This window comes from Spermophilus citellus, assembly GCF_964194105.1.
Source record: "Spermophilus citellus genome assembly, chromosome: 2".
Taxonomy (NCBI): Eukaryota; Metazoa; Chordata; class Mammalia; order Rodentia; family Sciuridae; genus Spermophilus; species Spermophilus citellus.
Window position 1 is genome coordinate 56,791,376 of NC_138183.1, and position 22,971 is coordinate 56,814,346.

Below are 22,971 nucleotides of genomic sequence, written 5' to 3' on the forward strand. Positions count from 1 at the left end.
ACAAAGCTAAGAGAAAATGGAGGCACAATACTCAAAAACTTCCATCAGTGATAAAAGGATAAGAACCTTGTAGATCAAAACATTTTCCTGTTTTATATAAATACTGTAAAAATATCCCCGTGGCTTGGGAGGCTGAAACAGGAGGATTGCGAGTTCAAAACCAGCCTCAGCAACTTAGCAAGGCACTTAGAAACTCAATGAGACCCTGTCTCTAAATAAAATACAAAATAGGGCTGTGCCTGGGGCTCAGTGGTTGAGTGCCCCTGAGTTCAATCCCTAGTACCAAAAAAAAAAAAAAAAAAGAATCTAGTAAAAATAGCAGTACAATTTTATTCATATTAAATGGTTAAGAAATACATAGACACTACAATAAGCATGGTACCAGATTTTTACTTGAGTCTAGTGGTTTATTGATATGATACACAGAGAAGTATCACTTCTTCGTCTTAAGCATTATTTTCAGTGGCCTCCCTACTTTTGGTTTTGCTTCCAGAATACCTTTACTTAGTAACCATGATCAGTATAAAAGAAAGCATGTGGGTGCTTGTGGGGTTTTTTGGCGGGGGGTAGAGGGGTAGTTTTTCTACTCTGCATGTTGCTTTTATTCACTGTGGCTTTGTTACTCCAAAGCTTAGCAACAACTGGTTTCCTGAAGAAATCTGAATTCTTTGATTCCCTCCTGTGGTATATTTGGTTGGTAGGAGTGATGGTGAATGAAATATTTTTTGTTTTCGTGTCGTGTACCTGCCTCACTTTCAGGATCTTCACCTTGAGCCAGAAAAATTAGTTTTCCCTTGCAGCATATCCAGCTGTCCCTACTAGACATTGCTTTTCATTTCTACAGTACTTTCTGCACACATCCCTGTTACAGCATTTGGAGTTCTGAAATGTTGAGTTTTCTCTCTAAATAAACTGTACTTGTTGAGGGCATGGAGAACTATCTATCATTTTTACATTTCTTCTACATATCCCAGAGCATGACGGTGGTAGTTGGGTAATGGGATAGAAAAAATGAATGAAGCAGGCTTGAATTAGGATCCTTGTGATTCTATTACACATGTTCTCCCCTTATTTTGACAAAGTTAGATAATTTATAGGTATTCTGGTTACTTTAACTTTAATAATGTGCTAATATATTTAATAACATGCTAATATGCATATTTAATAATATGCTAATAATAATGTGCACCCAAATCACTTATTCATTAGCCTGAAAAAACTTAAAATTCACCAAGACACTTAAAGGGTTATATAGCCGTCGTTTCAAAAACTTTGACTTAAAAAAAAATCCTAATTCAGAATCCTTATTAAACATATAAAAACATATAAAAATGAAACATATAAAAATGAAAAGATGGGACTCCTAAATACAGAAAGTTCTGCTATAATTCTATTTAAAAATACAAATTTATTCCAACATGATTGCTTCATTAAGCAAAAACTTGAGCATTACAAGAATTTTGTTTCTTATGCATTATTTTATCTACATGCTTTTCATTCAACATTTTTAGCAGTGAAATAAAATTTTCTTTGTAGACCAAAATTGTGTATCATCTGGGATTCATTTGTGTTTTTCCTACAAATAGATTAAAAAACAAGTAGGGTAACTTGCAGCCCTGGGATCGAAGGGTTTTTGACATAATAGAGTAATGAAATCTTTTGTTTTTCAGCTTACTATTGTAAATTGAAATTTTAAAAAAAATTTTCAAATATTGATATATTGATTAAGGGGCACAAACTCAAGAGTGGGGGAGGTAGTTCTTTTAAGATAATAATGGGGACATGTATTAAGGCTCAAATCTGGATTTTTATTGCAATAACAATCAACTCTTCAAATTGTTTTTGAGACTTTCTTTTCTTTTTTCTTTATAGGACCTCTTTGTTGTTAGACATGAATTGGCCATAATGAGACTAGCTGCCTTTATGGGTATTCCTATGTTAGTTGGAATAACTGGACTCTTTTATACACAACTAATTGGTATTATCACAGTAAGTATATTTTTAATGTGAAGTGACATTGTATGAACATATTACCTAATTATGAACTTAATTCTAAAGTTACAAAAAATTTAGAAATCAAAGGAGGAATCACCTATAATCTTTAATATATTTCCTTCATATGCTTGTATATAATTTTAAGAAAGTTATAATGAGGTTTAGGAAAGTGTATATAAGATTTTGTATCCTGTTTTTGAAGATTAACAGTATTTTTGCATGACTACATACTTTGTGTTTACAGCTTTTTAAAATAGTTATATATTCTCTGTTTAATGAATATACTATATTTTAATTAACTATTTTATTGTTGATTGGCATCTAACATGCAGTCACTTTTTCTATATTAAAGATAGCACTGTTTTCATCATCTCTTTTTTTTCTCTTTTTTTTTAAAGAGAGAGAGAGAGAGAAAATATTTTTACTATTTATTTTTTAGTTTTTTGGCGGACACAACATCTTTGTATGTGGTGCTGAGGATCAAACCCAGGCCGCATGCATGCCAGGCGAGCGTGGTACCGCTTGAGCCACATCCCCAGCCCTCTTTTTTTTTTTTCTCTTTAAACTATTTAGACTAAATTCTCAAAAATTGAGTTGCTAGTACACTTCATTAGTAATTTTTTTTTATTTTTGCATGTATTTTTAGTTTGATATACAAACTAACAATAAGTGATTGTCATTGCTTATCTAGGATGTCTGAAAGGCTGATTGACATCATCTCATTTTATGTTTGGTACAGAAAAATCTTGAAATAGTGTCATCTATTTTTATATGAACTTAAAAACTATTTACTTGTTTATTTGCCTTTTCATTTTTTTTCACACTGCCTAACTGGAACAATTGTATTGAACACAAGAAGTATTATATTAGGTACTAGTTCCCTCAGGGGTGCACTTATTTTTATGTTTCATAGGTCAATTTGAGACTATAGGCATGTAAGCCATGAAAGAGTAAGACTGAAATATACATTATAGTACCATACTTTCTTCATGCAGAGATGATCCCTTTACCATAGCAGAAAAGATTTTTTAAAAATGAGAAAAATCCTATTAAGAATTTAAAAGATAATATACTATATTATACAAAATATAGAGCACATAAATTTTCTCGTATTTTATTGATGGGAGAATAAATTGGCTTAACCTCATTGAGCAAATTGTCAATGTCTTTCAAAATTTAAAATACACAGCCTTTTTGACTGTCCCACAAAGTTGTTTTTTATAAGCTATTTATTTGTGTGTAACCAGGTAGCTAAAGGTCTCCAGCATTATACATAACATATATGTATATATATTATGTATAAAAATTGTTGTTACCAAAATATATAATATACAGTGAAAAAATATAGTAAGAAAAATGTATCAACACTATCATAAATCAACAAGAAAAATGTGGTATTGGCATAAGGATAGACATAGATAAATAGAATTGAGAGTCCAAAAATACAGTTGTCCCTTGCTATCTAGAGGGGATTGGTTCCAGAATACCCTGTGGATACTGAAATTTGTGGTGAGTGCTCATTTCCCTTATATGAATTGGCATTAACATTTGCATACACATCCCACTGTATACTTTAAATTATCTCTAGATTACTTATAATACCTAATATAACAGAAATGCTGTGTAGATAGTTGCTATACTGTATTGTTTAGGGAATCGTGACCAAAAAGAAAAATCTGTGCATATTCATTAGGGACACAGTTTTTTTTTTCCCCCAAATATTTTCAATCAATGGTTGTTTAATTAAATCTATGGGTGTGGAACCCACAGATATGGAGGGCCAACTATGCAAGTACTGTCGTTATATGAATAGTGAGTTGATATTCAGCAAAGGTGCCAAGACAATTCAGTGGAGAAAGAAGTCTTTTCAATAAATGATACTATTTTCTCATTCTCTAAGCTGTCTTTTCACTTTCTTGTGTCCTTTGAAACACAAAAGTTTTTAAAAATTTTTATTAAGTCCAATTTATTTATTTTTTTTTTACTATTTATATTCTGGTAAACAATTTTTCATGTAATTCTGGAGACCTTTTTAGAATACATGATTACACATGTTCAAATAGGTAGCCACTCCAAAGGCTGTTGCATTGAACAGGTTGGTCAGAAGGGCTATGCATTTTATATATCCATAAGCAGAAGAATGAATAGACCTCTTCTCCACAGAATAAACAATAAATTAATTAAAAATGGATCATAGTCTCAAATGATTGAACAATAACTCCTAGAAGAAAACACAGGAGTAAACTTTGGTGGCCTTGGACTAAGCAATGGTAGTATCTTAAATATATCATAAACTACCAAAGAAAAAAATATCATATAAGTTGGACTTAATCAAATTTATAAATTTTTGTACTTCGAAGGACACTTATCAAGAAGTTCAAAGACAGTTCAGAGAATGATAGAAAATATTTGCAAATCATATATCTGACCAGGAACTTGTGTTTGGAATATATAAAGAACTTTTATAATATAGTAATAAAAAGGCAACTCAACTGAAATATGGCCAGAGGATTTATCCAAAGAAAATATGCAGATGGACAGTAAGCACATGAACAGATACTCAACCTCATTAGTCATCAGGGAAATGCAAATCAAAACCGTGATGATATACTACTCCAAAACTACTAGAGTGGCTAAAGGCTGATAATAAGAATTGTTGGTAAGGATATGGAGTAATCAGAACTCTCATACGCTGGTAATGGTGATGTAAAAGGGTGCAGCCACTTTAAAAAATAGTCTGGCAGTTCTTTGAAAGCTAAACGTAGAATTACCATTAGACTCAGCAGTTCTATATGCCTGTATCCACACAAAAACTTGCAGATTTATGGCAGCATTATTCATAATAACCTAAACTGAAAATAATCTAAATGTCCATCATTTGATAATGAATACACAAAATGTGATGTATCCATCTAATAGAATATTATTTGTCCATGAAAATATGGAAGAAACGAAGTACTGATACATGCTACAACATGGGTGAACCTTGAAAATATTATGCTAACTGAAAGAAGATCCCATCTTTATGATTCCATTTATACAAAATATACAGAATAGGAAAATTTATATAGACAGAAAATAGATTAGTGTTTGACTAGGGCTGGTGGACAGAGGATGATAGCTATGGGGTACATGGATTTTTTTTATGGGGTGATGAACATATTCTAGAGCTGAAATTACTAGGTCACATAAGATTGGTTCATCTTATAAGAAATTATCAGACCTTGTACCCAAATGGTTCTGCCATCTTTCATTACTACCAATAATATATGAGAATTCTGGTTGTTTCATATCTTCCTTATCATTTGCTGTTGCCAGTCTTTTTAATTGTAATTATTCTGGTAGTTTTAAATACTATCTTGTTTTAATTTGAATTTCCCTGATGATTAATGGTGTCAAACACTTCTTTGTGTGCTTTTTAGCATTTCATAGATCTTTGAGAAATGTCTGAATATTTCATTATTGAGTTTGAAATACTTTTTAGTATCCCTTGTGATTTCTCTAATGATGATGATAAATAACGTTGTATTAGTGACATTGCCAAAGATGAGAGGAAGTTATTCCCTAAAATATTTTTTCTGCTTTTATACTTGTTCATAATTTAGAATAATGAACTCCTAGTTCATAAGTCTTGTCAAAATTGACAGGTTATGCTTGCATCTTTGGAATCTGCTTTTTTGAATTTACCCAAATCATTGATATATACTTGTATTCCTGTAACAGGATTTTTCCAGTGCTTAACCATTAATGAGTGGGAAATGGACCTTGGGAATATAACAACAAAGAGTACATGTACCTAGTGAGGACTGTAAACTAGGGGGTTAATAGCATAGGATAACAATTTCCTTCCCACCTCCTAGCTCCATAGCTTCAGATAGTTAAGGTTTTAAGATCTTTTGAAGACCCTTACTCTAAAATTTTAATATTCTTTTCTGAGTTGGACATAATAAGTTGTTTGTTATTTTTGTTCATTTTTAAAGATTGTATATATCAAGTACGATTCTGACTATTCCATTCTGCAAACAGAATTTAATGAATAATATTCATTCTCAAGTTGCACAGTTTTATTTTGTTGTTGTTGTAATATTGAACATTTCATTGTATAAAGGAGGGATGTTGAGTTCTGATGTGATATTTCTAAAACAGTGTAGAAACCACATTTGTTAAATAATGATCTATCCAAAAGCTTTATCTCTTTTGCATGCATGAAATACCTCTCGGAACATTCTGTACCAGGCAGAGCTCTATCTAAGGAAATTGCATATCTGTGAAACATTCATAGAAAAATAAGTATTGAAAGAGATTATATTCTATTTGTTAGTCTGATCTTGAGTCACTTTAGTTACTCTTGAATGCAAATACAATATAAATTATTGTCAATTTTAATTGCATTTACTTGTACCTTCATAGTGCATCTCAACCACTACTTTTTTTGAATTAGAAAAACAGTATTCATGAGTTCCCAGAATGTCCTCCTCCCACATTGATGCAAATTCTTTAAGGCTTAGTTATTTAAAGTTGTTAGTATTCAGTGTTTAATTTTTAATCTAATGAATTATTAGCATCTTACTAAAATAGTATTTAATATTTTAATTAAGATTACAATATAGATTATACTTTCTTTGTAAAGTGCTTTTTTTCTGTTTTGTTTAATGGTAAAATTAAGATTACCTACAGGAAATTTCACATCTGGATATGTTTTTTGGTCATGATATGAATCCAAGGATCTCTCATTAAAGTGTGAGAAGTGATGAATTTGTCAGGTAGCATAAGAAAGAAAAGAAATATTTAATAATTTCACTGAAGTTTTCCTCCATCCCCTATCCCTGTACCTCAAAGATCCAAGAGGCATTTTGGGATAACACTGGTGGGGATGTCAGTTCATTATATAAAATAGCATAGCTTGATTACAGGCCTATTAGATAAACAGCCAAAACAAATGCTCTCTCTTTAGGTTTAGCTTGAGATTTCAGGGAAACAGTATGTCAGTTTTCAGTAATTTTTCTCCATTATTCATTTTAACTTGGAATAAATATAAATCATTTATCTCAAGTATAAAAAGAGAAGTCTCATCATCCTATTGGTGGAAGATAACAGGATAATCATAGCAATGATAATCTGATGTTTTAAACCTAGAAAGAGTAGATTATCTGTGACCCAGAAAAAATAATTAGAAATTACTTAAAAATAGTGGATTTCTAATCTCATTTCCAAGGTTAAAAGATCTCAACATAACCAGATGTTTCTGTTAAATAGACTAATCTGAAGCCTGATTTTAAAGGATTACTTTGATTACTTTTTTATTTAATTTTAAACAGAATTTAAATGTATGTATTTGTGTATTTTTACCAAAATTAATATTGGAGTTAAGATGTTTTTAAAAATAATCTGCTTTGAGACATTCTTTTTTATTTAGGGGAACAAATTATTCCAACTATTTCTTAATTACACTATTTAACTCCCTTTTTTGCTGTTTCTGAATAGCAGTAGATCACACAGCCAAAAGTAATGTCCATTCTGATGAGAATGAGTACTAATAGTGATGGGTGGTTGTGTTAGTCATGTTTTCAGTGACTGGGCTTGGAGAGAGTTAATGGAGAAGTGCTGTAACAGCTGGTCCAGCGCATTCTGGTGAGGTTCTGACAGTGAGCTATTGTCTACCATGACACTCCTCTGACAGTTTATCTAAATTTTGTATACAAGCATTTTTGTTTCCTGGGCACTGTGGAGTTTACATAATAGAATAAGCTTTTGATGGTGTCTCTGGAGCTTAGTGCTTTTCTCAGTTGTGGTGAGGTTGGGGGTAGGGTGAGAAAGATGTATTTAGTTGCAGTTTTATAAAAGGCTTTAATTTCACAAAGTAAAAATCTGTGATTTTTTTGTACTTTTGTCTCATAGCTACTATTGTTGCATTCTATTTGAATTACTAAAGATAGCTTAAAAGAAAGCTTTTCACATTAAGAAGGAAAATATTTTCTCCTATGTATCTGCTCATGTTTAACTTGCAGAGTTAATATTTGCCTAAATAACTGTAGAAAGAATCACAAATGCAAAGGTGACTTAATTTTAACTTGGTTATATTGTGCAATAAAAAGTATCATGTTTAAAATGTTAATTCAGTTTAAAGAAGATTATCTATTAAATAGCATTTCATTAATCAATTAGTGGATTTACTTGCTTTTTAATATGTACCCAGAAATATAGGCTTGAGATTATTAATTCTTGTAATTAAATTTTGCCAAGTATTCCAATGAATTAGTGTGGTGAATTAGCAGCATTTAGTACAATCTCTATCCAAATTATGTTTGATCTACTCAACTCCAACTCAGCATTGCAGATATGCAAATCATTTGCTAATTATGCTGAACCTAGCCCACTTATAGTTCTACAAAGGGAGCTCTGTGTAGCATTTTTGCTTTCTTTTCTGAATTATCTTTTTGTTTAATAAAAGAAAATAAATATATTTCCAATGCAGTATTTCCAGTTGTAATATTATATGAAGTATCTTCTCAGTACCTTTATAAAAACCTAGAAAAATTATTACAATTGAAAAATTCATCACTGTTCTTAGATGCCTTTAATGTCATATTCTAATATTGACTATAATGACTTCTTTGAATTTTGGATAAAGAATTTTATAGAAACTAGGTTCTCCCTTGCTATGGTATTAGTTTAAATATCAAGTTATGTTTCATAGAATATCAAGACAGTCTTCTTAAAAAAGAATCATCATCAAAATTATTGCTATCTCTAAAATTATGATGTGTGGAGATAAATTGCTCCTTAGCTTAAATATGTTCCTATATAAAAGTATATTTATAGTGCATTCTCATTGCTCAGTGTAATCAACTACTTGGAACTATTTCTAATAAAATTAAAGCAATTAAAAACAAGTCTGTTTCTATAATTTTTAATAGAATAGTACTTTTAATTTTCTTAAAGGATTACTAATTGCTGAGTGATTAAATAGTTGCATTTTTTGATAAGGAAACTAAACATTACAAATTTTGTTTTTAATTGGAATTTTCCCCAAATATTCATTTTATGATCTAAATCTACTGAATATTTAGCCTGATTTTAAAACATCATGTAATTGGAAACAGTGGTGTATCTTATAGTTTACTTGTGATCTTTTGCCACAGTGATTCATATGCTTCTTTCTGTCATATTCTATTGCTATATTAGTTTTTTCCCAAACCCCAGCAAAAGGGACACATTAAATATCCATCTTCTGGGGGTTGGGATTGGGGCTCAGCAGTAGTGCACTTGCCTGGCATGTGTGAGGCACTAGGTTCGATTCTCAGCACTGCATATAAATAAATAAAATATCAACAACTAAAAAACATTTTTTTTAATTCCCATTTTCTGTTAATAACCAAAACCCATATCAAAAGAATAATTTTGGTGTTAAAAAGGTAAGAGTAGTTGAATTATTTGAGTATTGATTATGAGCATAATTTTCCAGCTGTTTCAGATATTCTAGTTAGTGTAAGATTTATTTATACAACAGATTATTGTATATAATAATCATCTCTTCTGGCTTCCTATGTAATTTTTTTCTTGTAAACTTGACTGCTTATAAGTTCCTTCATGCTGAGGATGTGTCATAAATACATACTTAGTAAATGTTTGATAGATGTACAGTGAGTAAATGAATTATGGTTTTTATACTTGGGACTTGTTTTTTCAAATGGATTATAAACTCCTTGTAGTCACAGGATTTTATATAAATAGTTCCCCACATATAAAAATTAAGTCTCTGTCACTTTATCTTTCATTGTACGAACTTTTTTGTTTAGTTTAGACATAATTTTGAAGCGTTATATTCTGATGTAATTGAGACACTGTCCTCAGGCACGCTCAAAGTGTTTAGTAGGCATTAGCAATAAAAACTAGGACTTTTGTTTATTGAGGAGTTACTAGGTGCTTTTCACATATTAGCCAATTTAATCACCATAAAAACCTAGCAGGTAAGAATTATTATTTGGAAATTGAGGGAGAGTTTTTAAGGAATTTTCTTAAGGCTACAGAGCCAGAACATGGCTTGAGAAAGAGGAGTATGGCAATTATTTTGGAAAGAGATTTTCAGTGGCTGAAGACGTAAAATCTGTTGCCTTCTCACTTTGGTTTTGTGATTGTTTAAACAATTATGTGAACTTTATATCCCAAATAAAAGACATAGCTAATCTTCTGTTGGAGCTGAATGCTTAAAGAACCATTCGTTTCAAATGAGGAAATAGTTCTGGCTTTCAAGGAGGAGAGTGATTTAAGATTAACAGAACATTTTCTATCTTTAATTAAAAATAAGGAATGCTATTTTGGGTCAGGTGAAATGAATTTAGTGCTGCAAATTATATTGTTACCCATTCTAGATGCTTTATAAAAATTTAAACTCAAAATGAAATGAGCTGCTATTTGTACACTGACCAGAGGTGCTAAGAAGTCAAGTGAAAAACTTTCTTACAGTTGGGAGTAATTAGTAATAGATAAAACAGGTATATTGTTTCTAGTTGTGAAAAATTTTTGCTGAATAGTGTTTTAAACTCTAGATTAATTCAATATGTAGTCATTGAATTAGATAACTATGAGCAGCAGAGTTAGACACATCAATAAGACCAATATAGCAAGAATAGAGTGTAGATGACCACTGACTGAGGTTAGATGGAACTGTCTTTGAGGATTTTCTACTGATGCAATGTTTTTACTTTCACAGGCCTTCCAGTTTGTCAGGCCTAGAAACTCCATTTTGAAACTGTTTCCAAAGTTTATGGGGCCCAGAGGCTGTAACTCTAAAAGAGATAGTTTATTTCTTTATGTACCATTGTTAGGTTGCTAAAGGACTCCAGTATATTCCTTCTTCTATGTAACAACATATGTGGCAAAGTGTTGCTTGGTGAGAATGAACTCAAAGCAGGATGAGTTGGTTGGATGGACAACATCAATTTATCTTTACCAGTATCAGGCTTATTAACAAGGAAACCTCTGATGATAAATTCTTGCTCTTCAACTTTCCCCACCCTATCCTTCATTTTTCTAACATCCAACCAATAGATTAATCTCTCTCCTTCTGCTAGAACCCCATCCCCCCATTTCAGGTATAGTCTTATTAGTTGGGATTCAATTTTCTTTTATAGTCCACCTTAGTTTTTGGACTAAACCTGAAAGATCATTCCTTAGGCTAAGATTAGTCATCATGAAAAGATAAAGTATTGATTAATAAAATGAGTAAGACCTATATTTTTGTGAAGCCAAAACTTCCAGTGCAAAGAACTCATGTTATGCAGACTGATGAAAGTTTGAGGTATTTTGATCATTAGGCCATATTAGACATATATACTTCTCAGGAAGGAAGAGAACCTTATTATAGTAATTTACAGTAAATACTTGTTTTTTATCATTTCTGGAAGAATGAATTGGCAGGGGCGGGAATACCTGAGTTTATAAACTGCATTTGTACTCTGAGATTTGATGTCTTATTGGTCCTTTACTGATGGACACTTTGTGTTGGTTGTTGTATTTAATCGCGTTATTTGCATCGAAATATTTCAATTACTTTTAGTATTTAAAAAATTCCACTTTTCTATGTAAACAAAACAAAAGGTAAATAAAACCTAATTTATTTTTCTAATTTAGCACTTAAGAATAACTCAAGTGGTTTTTGCTCTTTCTGGCAGTAGTAAGATCTCCCCTCTTCTTATTTGCTGTTTCTGCATTGCTTGTGAATGTGTTAACATAACTTGTGTTGCTACAGTATATTGTGTAAATGTCAGAACAAAAACTTGATGACATGTTTGGATGCCCAAATGCAAATCGTACTTTTTTCTTTTAACAGTTTTTTGAATAGCTGACTTTTAGAGAGATGAACATTGGCCATTTCTAGAGGTGAAAAAAAATAACCTATTTTGGCCAGCCTCATGAATTCTGTTCATAAAGTGGTAGTACATGTCACATGCTTTGAAAGAGTAACCTACTCCTGATGATTTAAAAAGTAGAATTCTCCTGGGGTTGTGGCTCAGCTGAAGAGCACTTGCCTAGCATGCATGAGGCACTGGGTTGGATCCTCAGCACCACATAAAAATAAAATAAAGGTATTGTGCCCACCTACAACTAAAAAATAAATGTTTAAAAATAAATAAATAAACAAACAAAAATAAAGATACTGTGTCCATGTGTAATAAAAAAAATTAAAAATAAATAAAAAGTAGAATTCTAGTTATTTCCTAAAATAGATTCTGGAAAGTTATCAAAAACACATAAAAATTAAAGCTTTTTCTACATGAAATCCAAAATTGATTCTTTCAATGCCACAAATGCATTCCTTAAGGTTATAATCAAGTTGTAAATTTCTACATAGCAAAAAATTTCTTTAATATTAGCTGATGATAATCTTGGAAGTGATAGACTTTACAATTATCCTGAAATTATCCTGAAATGTGTCCAGGTTTTAGGTGTTACCCATGCCTGTGGATTTTAGGCCATCCAAACACCTTGCCTGAAAGCTTCTTGATTTCTGTTCTTTTGTTTTATACTTTTGCATGAGCTGTCTTAATTGCTTTGGACTTTAAGAAACCATCAAAATGACTTCATTCACTTCTTTTACAAATGTGAAACCTTAAGCCCAAGTTTTGTCAAAGTCCCCAATTAATATCTTGTGTATTTGTAGATTATCTTTTCATAAACAGATAAAGACCACATTGTTTTGAAGAAGTTATGCAACATAGTTCATAGTATTAACTTCTCATGCATGAACAATTGAATAACCACAGTTAAGCATACATAAGGTTAAATACATCTGCTTTTTAGATGACTAGTAGCCAATAACAGAGCTTCATTTACAGATTTTCTAGGGATTTGTAAAGAAATGATAGATTCGCTACATATTCCATATTAATTTTTTATCATGCTTTGAAATTCATGATATCTAAAACCAATTCTATTTATAATTAACCTTTCTAGTTCTTTTACATAACTTCTCTAAAAAGAGGTTTTTTTTAAAAAATAAAGGTGCTATTTGTTAGCATCATTGGGAAAAAAAAAAAAGCTCTACAACCAGATAAATTTGAGTTGCATCCATAAGTATTTGTATGTATCATTCTACTTAATAATGGTGCAGTCTGCCTTCTGCCCTATATGAACTAGGAATTCAGGTAAAGCAAAGGGGGAGAGAGTAAGACTTAGCCAATGTTTTTGTATACTTGAAAGAATATATTCTGTACTGCTTTAAAGTATGTTTGAAATATAAACTTTTAACTGAAAATAGGATTGTTCATTTGTGTGTTGATTATTTTGGTATGATTTATAGTAATTTGCCAATCTAATGACAGGACTTCTTTTAGCACAGTTTAAACCAGCATTTCTAGAAGCTGTCTTCTTTCTGTTTGTTATTTTTCTTTTATATTTTATTAAAGTCTTTTAGAAAACACATAATAAGAAATTGTATTACTATGAAGAATGATTTTTCTATTGAAAAAAAAGAAATTGTTTTGACCAAATAATATTAATGAGCTAACTTTAGTTTTCAGAGCAATATATGTTGTGATATGGCAAATTCATAAACTGCCTTGTTGAATTTTGTTATTTACAGAAATCTAGAACTAGTTGTACTTTGACTCTTACTAGTTTTTTGTTCATTAGTGTCTTTAATAATGCCATTTTAAAATGCATGTTTACTGAATTGAAAATAAGTACCAGACTTAAAAGAATGATCAAGAAAGCAACTCTTATATATTAATGAAGTCATACTCCCACAATTTTTGTGAGGTTTTGTATTTGAATAATTTGGGGGCATAATGTAATATTGATTCTGTTTTTCCAGGGGAACTGCAACAGTGTATATACATCATTTAAAATTCTCAGTGCATATATTTAAAATTTTAAATCTTTAGAATATTCTATGAATAGGATTTAAATCATAAAATAGATAAGAATAAAAATAAATTTGTTACATCTGAGTATTTTTTTATTTTTAATAGGATACAACATCTATTGAAAAGATGTCAAACTGTTGCGAAGAGATGTAAGTATAAAAGTGAACTGTGTAGTGCTCTTATTTAAAAATTGAAACAGCTGGCCACACTTGAAAACCATGTATATGTAATGGAAAGGTAATATAATAATGACTTTTTCTTGGAGCCTTGTCTGAGGCTGGAGCTAGCTAGACAGACATACTCCAGTCTTATAGTAAGGGGTCTTCCAGCCAGGATAGTTTTTAAACAAAATAAGTTGATCATTTTTGTTCCTTGTCTAACTAAAGTAAGTTAAATTATTTGTCCCGAAAGTACATCAAAAGAGATTTGCCACTGTGTTGTTGACACTTATTCTATTAATCCTGAGATTCTCCTCTGCTTCAAAAGTTGCTCTAGGTTGATTGACGATGCAGATACAATATCTGCTATCCAGAGTTAAAACTCAGCTGCATGCCACAATGAAAGAAAAGCTGTATTTGTGATGCTGGGACACAATTCATCAGAGTCCAGTAATGGATCCCCAGCCAACCTGTATTGTTTTAGCTGACTGAAGTGCACCATGGGAGTGCTGTCTTTCACTAATAATGCTGTCTTCTGTAGATCCAGGCCCCGAAAGCCATGGCAGCAGACCTTCTCAGAAGTTTTTGGCACTCGTTGGAAGATCCTGTGGTTCATTCCTTTCAGGCAGAGGCAACCACTGCGTGTTCCCTACCACTTTGCCAATCACGTCTAAACAGATGGATGGTGGGCACAGATGGGTCCTCCATGCTGGAAATGCGTTACAGGTTTTATGATAATAGAACTATGACAGTCTTCAAGTCAATTAAAATCCACCCACCAATCTTAGGCATCATAATGTGCCCCAGGCTTTATTTTAATAGTGATCTTGATCCTGTTGTGGGACTAATACAAGATCTATATTTAAGTTTTAAAGCATGTTTACTTTCAAATTAGCTTTCCACAGAGATTTCTATAAATGCTTTTGTTATTAAACTCAAAAGGCAGCGATTAGGATGAAATAATTGTACATAAGTTCCTTTTAGTACTGACTGTGTTACAGATTTTAATTTATGGGAAATTTCAGATGTTTATTTAAATTTTCACCTTTAAGCAGTACTAGTGAAATCTGAATTTAATTATTCAGATTTTACAAAACTTGATATATACCTTCTTACATGTAAATTTCCTTTTTCAAATACAAGTTAAAATACTTAATACTTCTTTTTATATGTGCTGCAAGGTTTTTTTTTTTTTTTAATGCAGTGTAGAAGTGAATAACAACAAAGGGCAGTGTTTTCTTAGGAGTTGCTTCCTAATGTTTTCTCTTTTTCTCCTCCCCAGAACCAAAATAAAACACCACAAAAGTAAAACACCAGCTACCTACCTTATAATAAAGAAAAGGTTGATTTTTTTCCACATTAATTTTCTGTATTTTTTCCCTTTACTGTTGTAATTATTGATTGTTTTTAGGATATTTGCTTCCAAGAGAAATTTGTGACCAGTGGGCGTACATTCCTGTTTACCCTAGAATTTTAATGAGGAAAGGGTAGAAAATTTGCAATAATTCCAGTTACTTTTCTAGTGCAATTATATTAGAATGCATATGTTTTTAAAATGCCAGTATAACTAGATACTATATAATGTACAGTGTAAAGAAGAATATTGTGCTTTTAAAAATATATCCTTTTTACTTTATCTACTAGTGAATCTAAAATTATTCATTGGACATTTATGTAATAGATAGTGGCCAACTCATTGAAATTTTATTTATAAGAAGGTACTAGTAAAAGTAAGTTATTAACTTTCATGTACCTATAATCACCTAAATTGAAATTAAATTTTCATTGGCCAGCTACAATTTGTATTTCTAAACACCTTTTATCAGTAGCTGTTAGGAAATGACCTTAAAATAATAAAATAGAATAATCTATATTTATCATTAGCATTATACAAATTTAAGTTGCTAATAGTGATTGGAAAGCACAGAACATTTGGGTAAAAAGACATTTAGTGTGCTTTGAAGTAAATTCAGATTTTAATTTTTTTTCCATTGGAATACTGCAAAATCCATGCTTTTTAAAAAAATTTATGTACTTACATTTACTTGAAGAGAATATTGAAATTGTCTACTATTCTTGGACCATATTAATATTTTTCTTTGGTTACTTTGGAAAGAAAAAAAATCACACCTGGAAACTAATGAAACAGAAGGTGACCATTGTCAGCCAATTAGCTATACTATGGCTAGTTCATTCAGAAATTGTAAATATCTTATAAAATATCCTAAAATAATAGAATCAACTCTCCTCAAAAATAATAACATGTTTTTATGTTTTAATTATAATGTGTTAATATTTTAAAACTTAGAAGTGGCAGATGAAGGTATTTATTGGTGCTAATCAGAAGCATAGTAAATGTAATATAAGAAATATATTTATAAAAATTAGTATGTGTGTTAGGCAGTTGGGTTGAATTTTGTGCAAGCTAACTGACCAAATTTGATGTTGTGGCAGAACTATTAAAAGGAAGTATTGTAGCTATTATGTAGGTAGATATCAGTTGAATACTTTATATTGTATATATTCCTTTTACAAAAAGACTTTGAGAAAACAGCAGAACCAAGTGAAGACCCTGTACAGAGCTTTATGGACATATTTCACATAGTTAACAGTAGCTACACTGAAAGGTAATAAGAGAAGTCTATTTCCCATTCTAAGGACATATATTTTTTATTTTCTTAGATTTGTCATTTTTAGGGCATATTCTCTTCCTTTCTTTCTCTTTACCCTCCTTGGTCCTGCTCCGTCTGTACCCATTTCCTCTTAAGTTAGTGGACTACAAACTAATACACTAGATAAGCATATAATTATTTTGTTAGAGTGTCAGAAGTGCTACATATCAACATTTATATAAAAATATATATTAAAGTATATCTATATAGGCTTATGATGTAACTTATAGTATTCTCAAGTTATCACACCTAACCCTACTGTGAGATTTGTAGTTGCTGTTAGACTACCTGATTGATAGTAGCCAGTTGGCAGTTTCCTAGGGATTATTTAAACTCTGGTGTTCTTTCTGCGCCCTCTTTTGGCTAATTGATGTAATTATACTGGCTCTAGAGGTTTACTGTCCCATAAGTAAATTCTGAACATGTCAGAGGTACACACTAAGAAGGCGTTCATGTACAAAAATATAAAGTTTTATGAAAATGAATGTGTCACTGTTGACAATGTTATTTCTAGCTCAAAAGAATGTGATGATTACTTTGCTTCATTAAGTATATTCTTAGTATAATTCTTACTGTAAATCACAAATTTAGATCAGGACAAACTAAGCCATTTCATGTATTTTATTTTAAATCGTATTTTGGCAAATTAATTCTTGACATTTAGAAAAGCCATTACCTTAAAAGTTAGTTTATTATAAAACACAAATTTTTATAGTTATAAAGGCATCTAAGTATCTAGAATGTCTTACTGAATATCTAAAAAATACATTTAGTTTTCTCATTCTCAAATTTTGGAATGATTTTTTTTTTAAACTGGCACTCCTGACTGAAAACAACTAAAAAGAGATTAGTAATTCTTGCTATACTTTTTTTCTTTGTTCTTTTTTAACTTCTTTTGTCAGAATTATACCTCTAGTTGTAGTAGGCAGTTTATTATGTGTTCTGGATAACCACAAAGATAACTAAAGGTGTTGAGCATTAGAAAATAATTATGAGTAGTAAGATTACTAATGTAATCTACAGGTTGGACTAAAGCTTTTCTTTATGAATTTTCCATTAAATTTTAGCCAAATATAAATTAAAGAATTTTTTACATTGGAAGAGTCATTAACTTGGCTTTTGGAGAGGAAAGGTTCTTCTAGGATACAGTTGTAACTCTTGAACAATCATATTTGTTGTTGTCTGCAAACAGAAATGTTTATGGGTTCAATAGAGGCTCAAAATTATAGGCAGAAATGAACGGAGCTCAGAATCCTTAAAAGTAAGCATTTGGCTAAAGAGTTATCGTACTTTGTAACCTAAACTTAAAGTTTAAAAATATTAAGTTAGCCTATATGTCATTGTAATGAAAATATTATTTTACTTAAGTCATATTTTAAAAATAGTGATTAACATAAGAGACAGCTATTTAAAATTATAGTTAATATATTAACCTTTCTTTCAGAAGATAAATAGTTTCCTTTTATAATAGTGAAGTAGAGGCTTGAAGGTGTAGTGTAGTGGTAGGACACATGCTAGGCCTGGGTCCAATCCCCAGCACCAAAAAATAAAAGAAAAATGGAGTAGATAATATCAGCATGCAAAAAATTCAGTATGACAACTGAATATAATTTCTGTCAGAATTAACATCAGTGCATTTTTACTAATGCATACAGGAATTTTCACTAAGTATGGTGCCTAATTCTAACTATTCTCAGATTTTCAAGTCACTTCCACACAAGTTAACTAGTTAGAGATACGTTTTGCTCAAAAGGGTTTTTAAATTCTGAATGCTAATTACAAAGACTAAAGTTAGGACAATACTTCCAACTAGGAAGTGTGAACTAATTAGATTATGACCACACGATTTTCTATTGTTAAATCATGGGGCAGTTCTAGTATTCTCACAATATTACTATTAAATTATAATGTGTCTAGCTGTGGTTTAATATGGCATTAATATTCATTAACATAGCTGCTAGTTTTTCTCTGGACTTTCTCAAGTATATGAGTACTTCTCTTGTGCTTCATGTATTAATAGATTACTTAGCTCAAGTTTACTAAACTGTAGTAACTTCTTTAAGCAAGTTTTTGATGTGATCTCTAGTATACATAGATATATCTAGAATTTATTTGAAGCTTATACTTAAAAACATTAAGTAATTTACATAGGTACAAGTATTAGATTTCATCCAAGCTCTACTATGCTTGCTTTGAAAAATTATAAGTATTTAATAAGTCAAGTACATTTAGTCTGTACTACTTGCTAGTATTATTAACCATATAATTAACTAATGAATGTGTTATTTAATGCCCATATTTGCTGCTTTCTAAGAGTCAACATCTGAATTTGTCTATAAATGAAAGATGTTAGTATACTCTATTTTTACCCATTCTCAGTTGAATTCTAGAATCTTCTACAGTAGAGTATGAGAAAGTATTAGAACCTACTTGCTTGAAGTATTTTGAACCAATGTTATATTGTCAATGAATATTTAGCATTTCTGCTATCTTTGGAATGGTGAAGGTTTATCTCTAAGATAGTGACTTTTCTCTGACTTCTTGCATTATCATTTTGCAATTTTTTAACAACAGAATTCACTGTGTTTTTATCTGTTTTTCAGAAGTTGCAAATACTGCTTTCTAGTGCTAATTTGAAACAAGTTACAATATTTAGGATTCTTAAATCACTGGTATTACTGATATTTTCCATTATCATAAGTTTTACTATTACTATGTCCTTTCCCCTTGATACTCTAGATGACAGGAATCAATGAGTAGTGAGTAGCCAATAAATTGGAGAGAGAGTGGGGAACTTAATAATATGGGGAGACGGAGCATGAGTAATCAGCATCTCAGCAACAGGGTTGACTGTGACAGTTTCTGTGACCTCATAGAATCTTACTATAGTCATTTTATTTTAGCCTATCACTTGTTGATACAATTTTCTGTAAGAGTTGTTAATGCATTTAAGCTTTTAGTTCAAGTTATTTAAAGAGTTTATATTTCTCTTTCTTTTCAGCTGGTCAGACACGTTGGAGAAATTAACTTTAAGTAATTTGGTGGTAGTAAAAAAAAAAAGTAATTTGGTAGTGTATGCTAACCTGCAATATTAAAAATAAAGTGAAAATGCAGCTATTTAATGCAGAGGGGAAATGAATAGATTGCTCTGAGTGTGAAAAAAAATTGGGACTATTTTGACATGTGTCTTGTGGCAAAGAAAGGATAGTATTCTAGAAAATTTTGTCACAGAGGAAAAAACCAACAATTTGAGTATAAAGGGTGGATTTCACCATAACATTTGGGATATTTGGATTTCTTTCTTGATCCTGAAGGTCTCCATTTCTGTTGGTATTTTAAATTCCTTATACCATGTAATGTAGTGCTTAGCACAGTTGTTCAACACTCTGGGCTTTTTGGTATTGATAGCATTATATATATAAACAAAGATGTGGACAAAACAACAGCAACAAAAGATGTGGGGTTTTTTGTGGCTTTGCTTGCTTGCCTGTTTGACTTAAAACAGGGTTTGATTGTAACTGCTAACTAAAGGGAAAGCTTGTCTGCATATTGCAAGCTCTGTCCTCTTGCCAGTATGTATGGGTGATACTTTAACCTACTGGTGCCTGAAGTTAGTGTTTTACAACTTCAACAACTAAAACATCCTGGTGCTATTCATTTTAGCATTGAGTGACATTTTTAATTCCTGTACCAAAGAGTTAATTTTCTTTTTGGTTGAGAGTTTTCTCGTGCATCTGTGTTTATAAAGTGGAAGTGAATGGTACTAAGAACAGTTTTATTACCAGGTCTTACTTTTTGCAACTGCTGCCTTGATTTAATGATTTTAAATGTTCCTCGATGGATTTTTTTTTCTTCCAGTTAAGCAGGTTAGGTATGGATATTAATTTTGTATTTTAATATAGCTTAGCTATTTTAAAAGGTAGTTTAATAGGCTAAAGTTACAAAAGATAGTTTAAGCACTTTCGCAAAATTATTTTTGCTTTTTTTCTGCAGCAATTAATAAAAAATAGGAAGAACAACTATGATTTATTTCTGTAATGAGTTATATAGCATATAGTGATAACTGAAGCAAAGTGCTAAAATGAAAGATTAGTAGCAGGTCTTTTTTGATTACAAATTAAGAATTTAGCACCTCTGTGTCTGTAATCTTTAGTGGCTTTAAAGAATGATATTGCTATTTGTCTGTTTTGTGAATAAAGATAAGTAAAATTAAAGAATACTTTTAATATACATATATATAAAGCGTGTGTGTATACACACATGTATACACATACTTTCCCAATAAGAAATGTAAATATACCTTGATTTAAGCAAAACTGTTAATAGATAATTAAGGTTTACCAAAAAAGGAAGAACAAGTCTGGATATTGTTACTCACTTTACATGAAATTTCAGAGTAAGGTTATTTTTAAAACTAATTTTGCTTAGTGATTCATTTTACAAAATGGAGACAAACACTCTTTAAATGTACTTGTAATTGTCCAGTTGTAACACTGCTATGTATATGCCGTTTGGGTTCTCTATTTCTTCCCCTTAAGCTCTAAAAACACTCACTTAGTATTTTTAAAACTAGCTGAAATGGTTAATCATTCTGGCAAGAAGATAATAGTATATATGTGTTGAAAAGTAGACAATCACATTTGAAAATGTTTTGCTTTATTTTTGATCAGCTGAAATCAATCTTTCCTTGAATGTAGATTTTATGTGTGGGTTTGCAGTGAATTCTGAATGGAAAAAAAAGAATCAGGTCTGAAACTTATGTGAAACATGACTTCAGATCATTTGAATGATAGCCAGGAATCAAGATGAGCATATTCAAGGTGAAAGCAAAATTTACTTAAAAGCAAAATGGGATGGAGTAACATTATGGATCTCGCTAGTCTTCCAAGCATTATTTCCTAGATTTGTTGTCACTGTATTAGTTCTGAGTAATTCAGCTTATTTATGCATGCTTTAAATTAATGTGTCTGATTACATTTGTTTTTCAAGTTATGGGTAGTGGAGAATTTGCCACCATTTTTCTCAGAGAGAATATTAAAAAGTAAATAAAACAGTACTCTACTTTAGCATAGGTAGAGAAAAGGAACTTAAAGATTATGATAGGAAGATTTCTACTACACTCAGAAACACTCAGAGAAAGGTGTGACATGGGGTGACAAGAATAGGCTCTTGGGAGGACTGAATGTGTGTCAATCGTGCTCTGTGAGCATGTTTTATGTCCCAGAAATTGGTCCTTTTTCTTTGTTTATTTAACCTGACTAGCAACTGTAATGAATAGACAAAATCTGTGTTATTTGAGGGCTTCTAAAATTTTATGTCAACTCCAAATCCTACCTGACATTGTATCCCTAAAATAAAAGACCTGTCTGATATTTTAATAATAGTATGTTCCAAGTACCGTATGAAGATCCAGTTTTTAAATTTGTCAGGCATTTTTTTTTTGTTCAGTCCATAATATGTGTAAATCTGAATGTTGTTTTCCTTTATTATCTACTATCTTGCCTTGTCTATTCCCCTAAGAGAATTTAAAGAAAATCCTCACTAACATTTCTAGTGCTGATGGTAATAAGGAAATAATAGAATTAAAAATATATAGAGAAGAGGGAGAAAAATGGTTAAAAATAACAGGTGTGTGTGTCTGAGATATAATTGTATAATTGAAAGGTCTACACTGGTTCTTAAAATGAAAAACAAACCAGGTATCTACCTTAAGAACATATTGTTGTTGTCCTTAATTTATTTTAGTGATTTGGTTTTATTCATGTAATATTGTTTGCTGATTATTTTTAATTTAAATTGTGAAATTTTTACTTCTCTCAAAATGTATTGTGTACTGTATTTTTAGAAATATTATTTTTAAATAAATATTTTTTAAAAACATAGGACTGTCCTCCTCTTCTTATTTATTAAAATCAATTCAAATTCTAGATTTCAGCACTACCAATGTAATAATCCATGATTTTGTTTTGTTTTGTTTTATGCAATTTGGATGAGAATTCATAATGCAGCTATTGTAATGAGATGAGTGACATAGGATATTATAATCACAAAATTAATTAGATATTCAAGAATAACTAATATATATACATCAGGGTTGAAATTGATAAAAAAAATCATATTCCTCATTAGGTATATTTATTTTAGAGATGACCCAGAAGACTAGAGTCAGTCACCCAATTTATTTAATATCGTGTCAGATGCTATTTTATGGAGATATTTTTTTATTTGAGAAATGATTTAAATACAATAAAATGTAAAATAAAACCTATATCTAGACAA

General features: G+C 30.8%; 1 protein-coding gene across 2 annotated transcripts in view; it reads left to right on the top strand.

The window, feature by feature from the left end:
- ZDHHC21 (zDHHC palmitoyltransferase 21) overlaps positions 1-22,009 on the top strand; it is a 68,881-nt gene extending 46,872 nt beyond the window's left edge. For both annotated transcript variants that reach the window (XM_081279087.1, XM_081279088.1), the window contains exons 7-9: positions 1,873-1,989; positions 13,968-14,011; positions 14,562-22,009. In XM_081279087.1, coding sequence (XP_081135213.1) covers positions 1,873-1,989; positions 13,968-14,011; positions 14,562-14,694 — 294 coding nt within the window. In that variant the 3' untranslated portion in view covers positions 14,695-22,009. The remainder of the gene's footprint in view (positions 1-1,872; positions 1,990-13,967; positions 14,012-14,561) is intronic.
- The last annotated feature ends 962 nt before the right edge of the window (positions 22,010-22,971 follow it).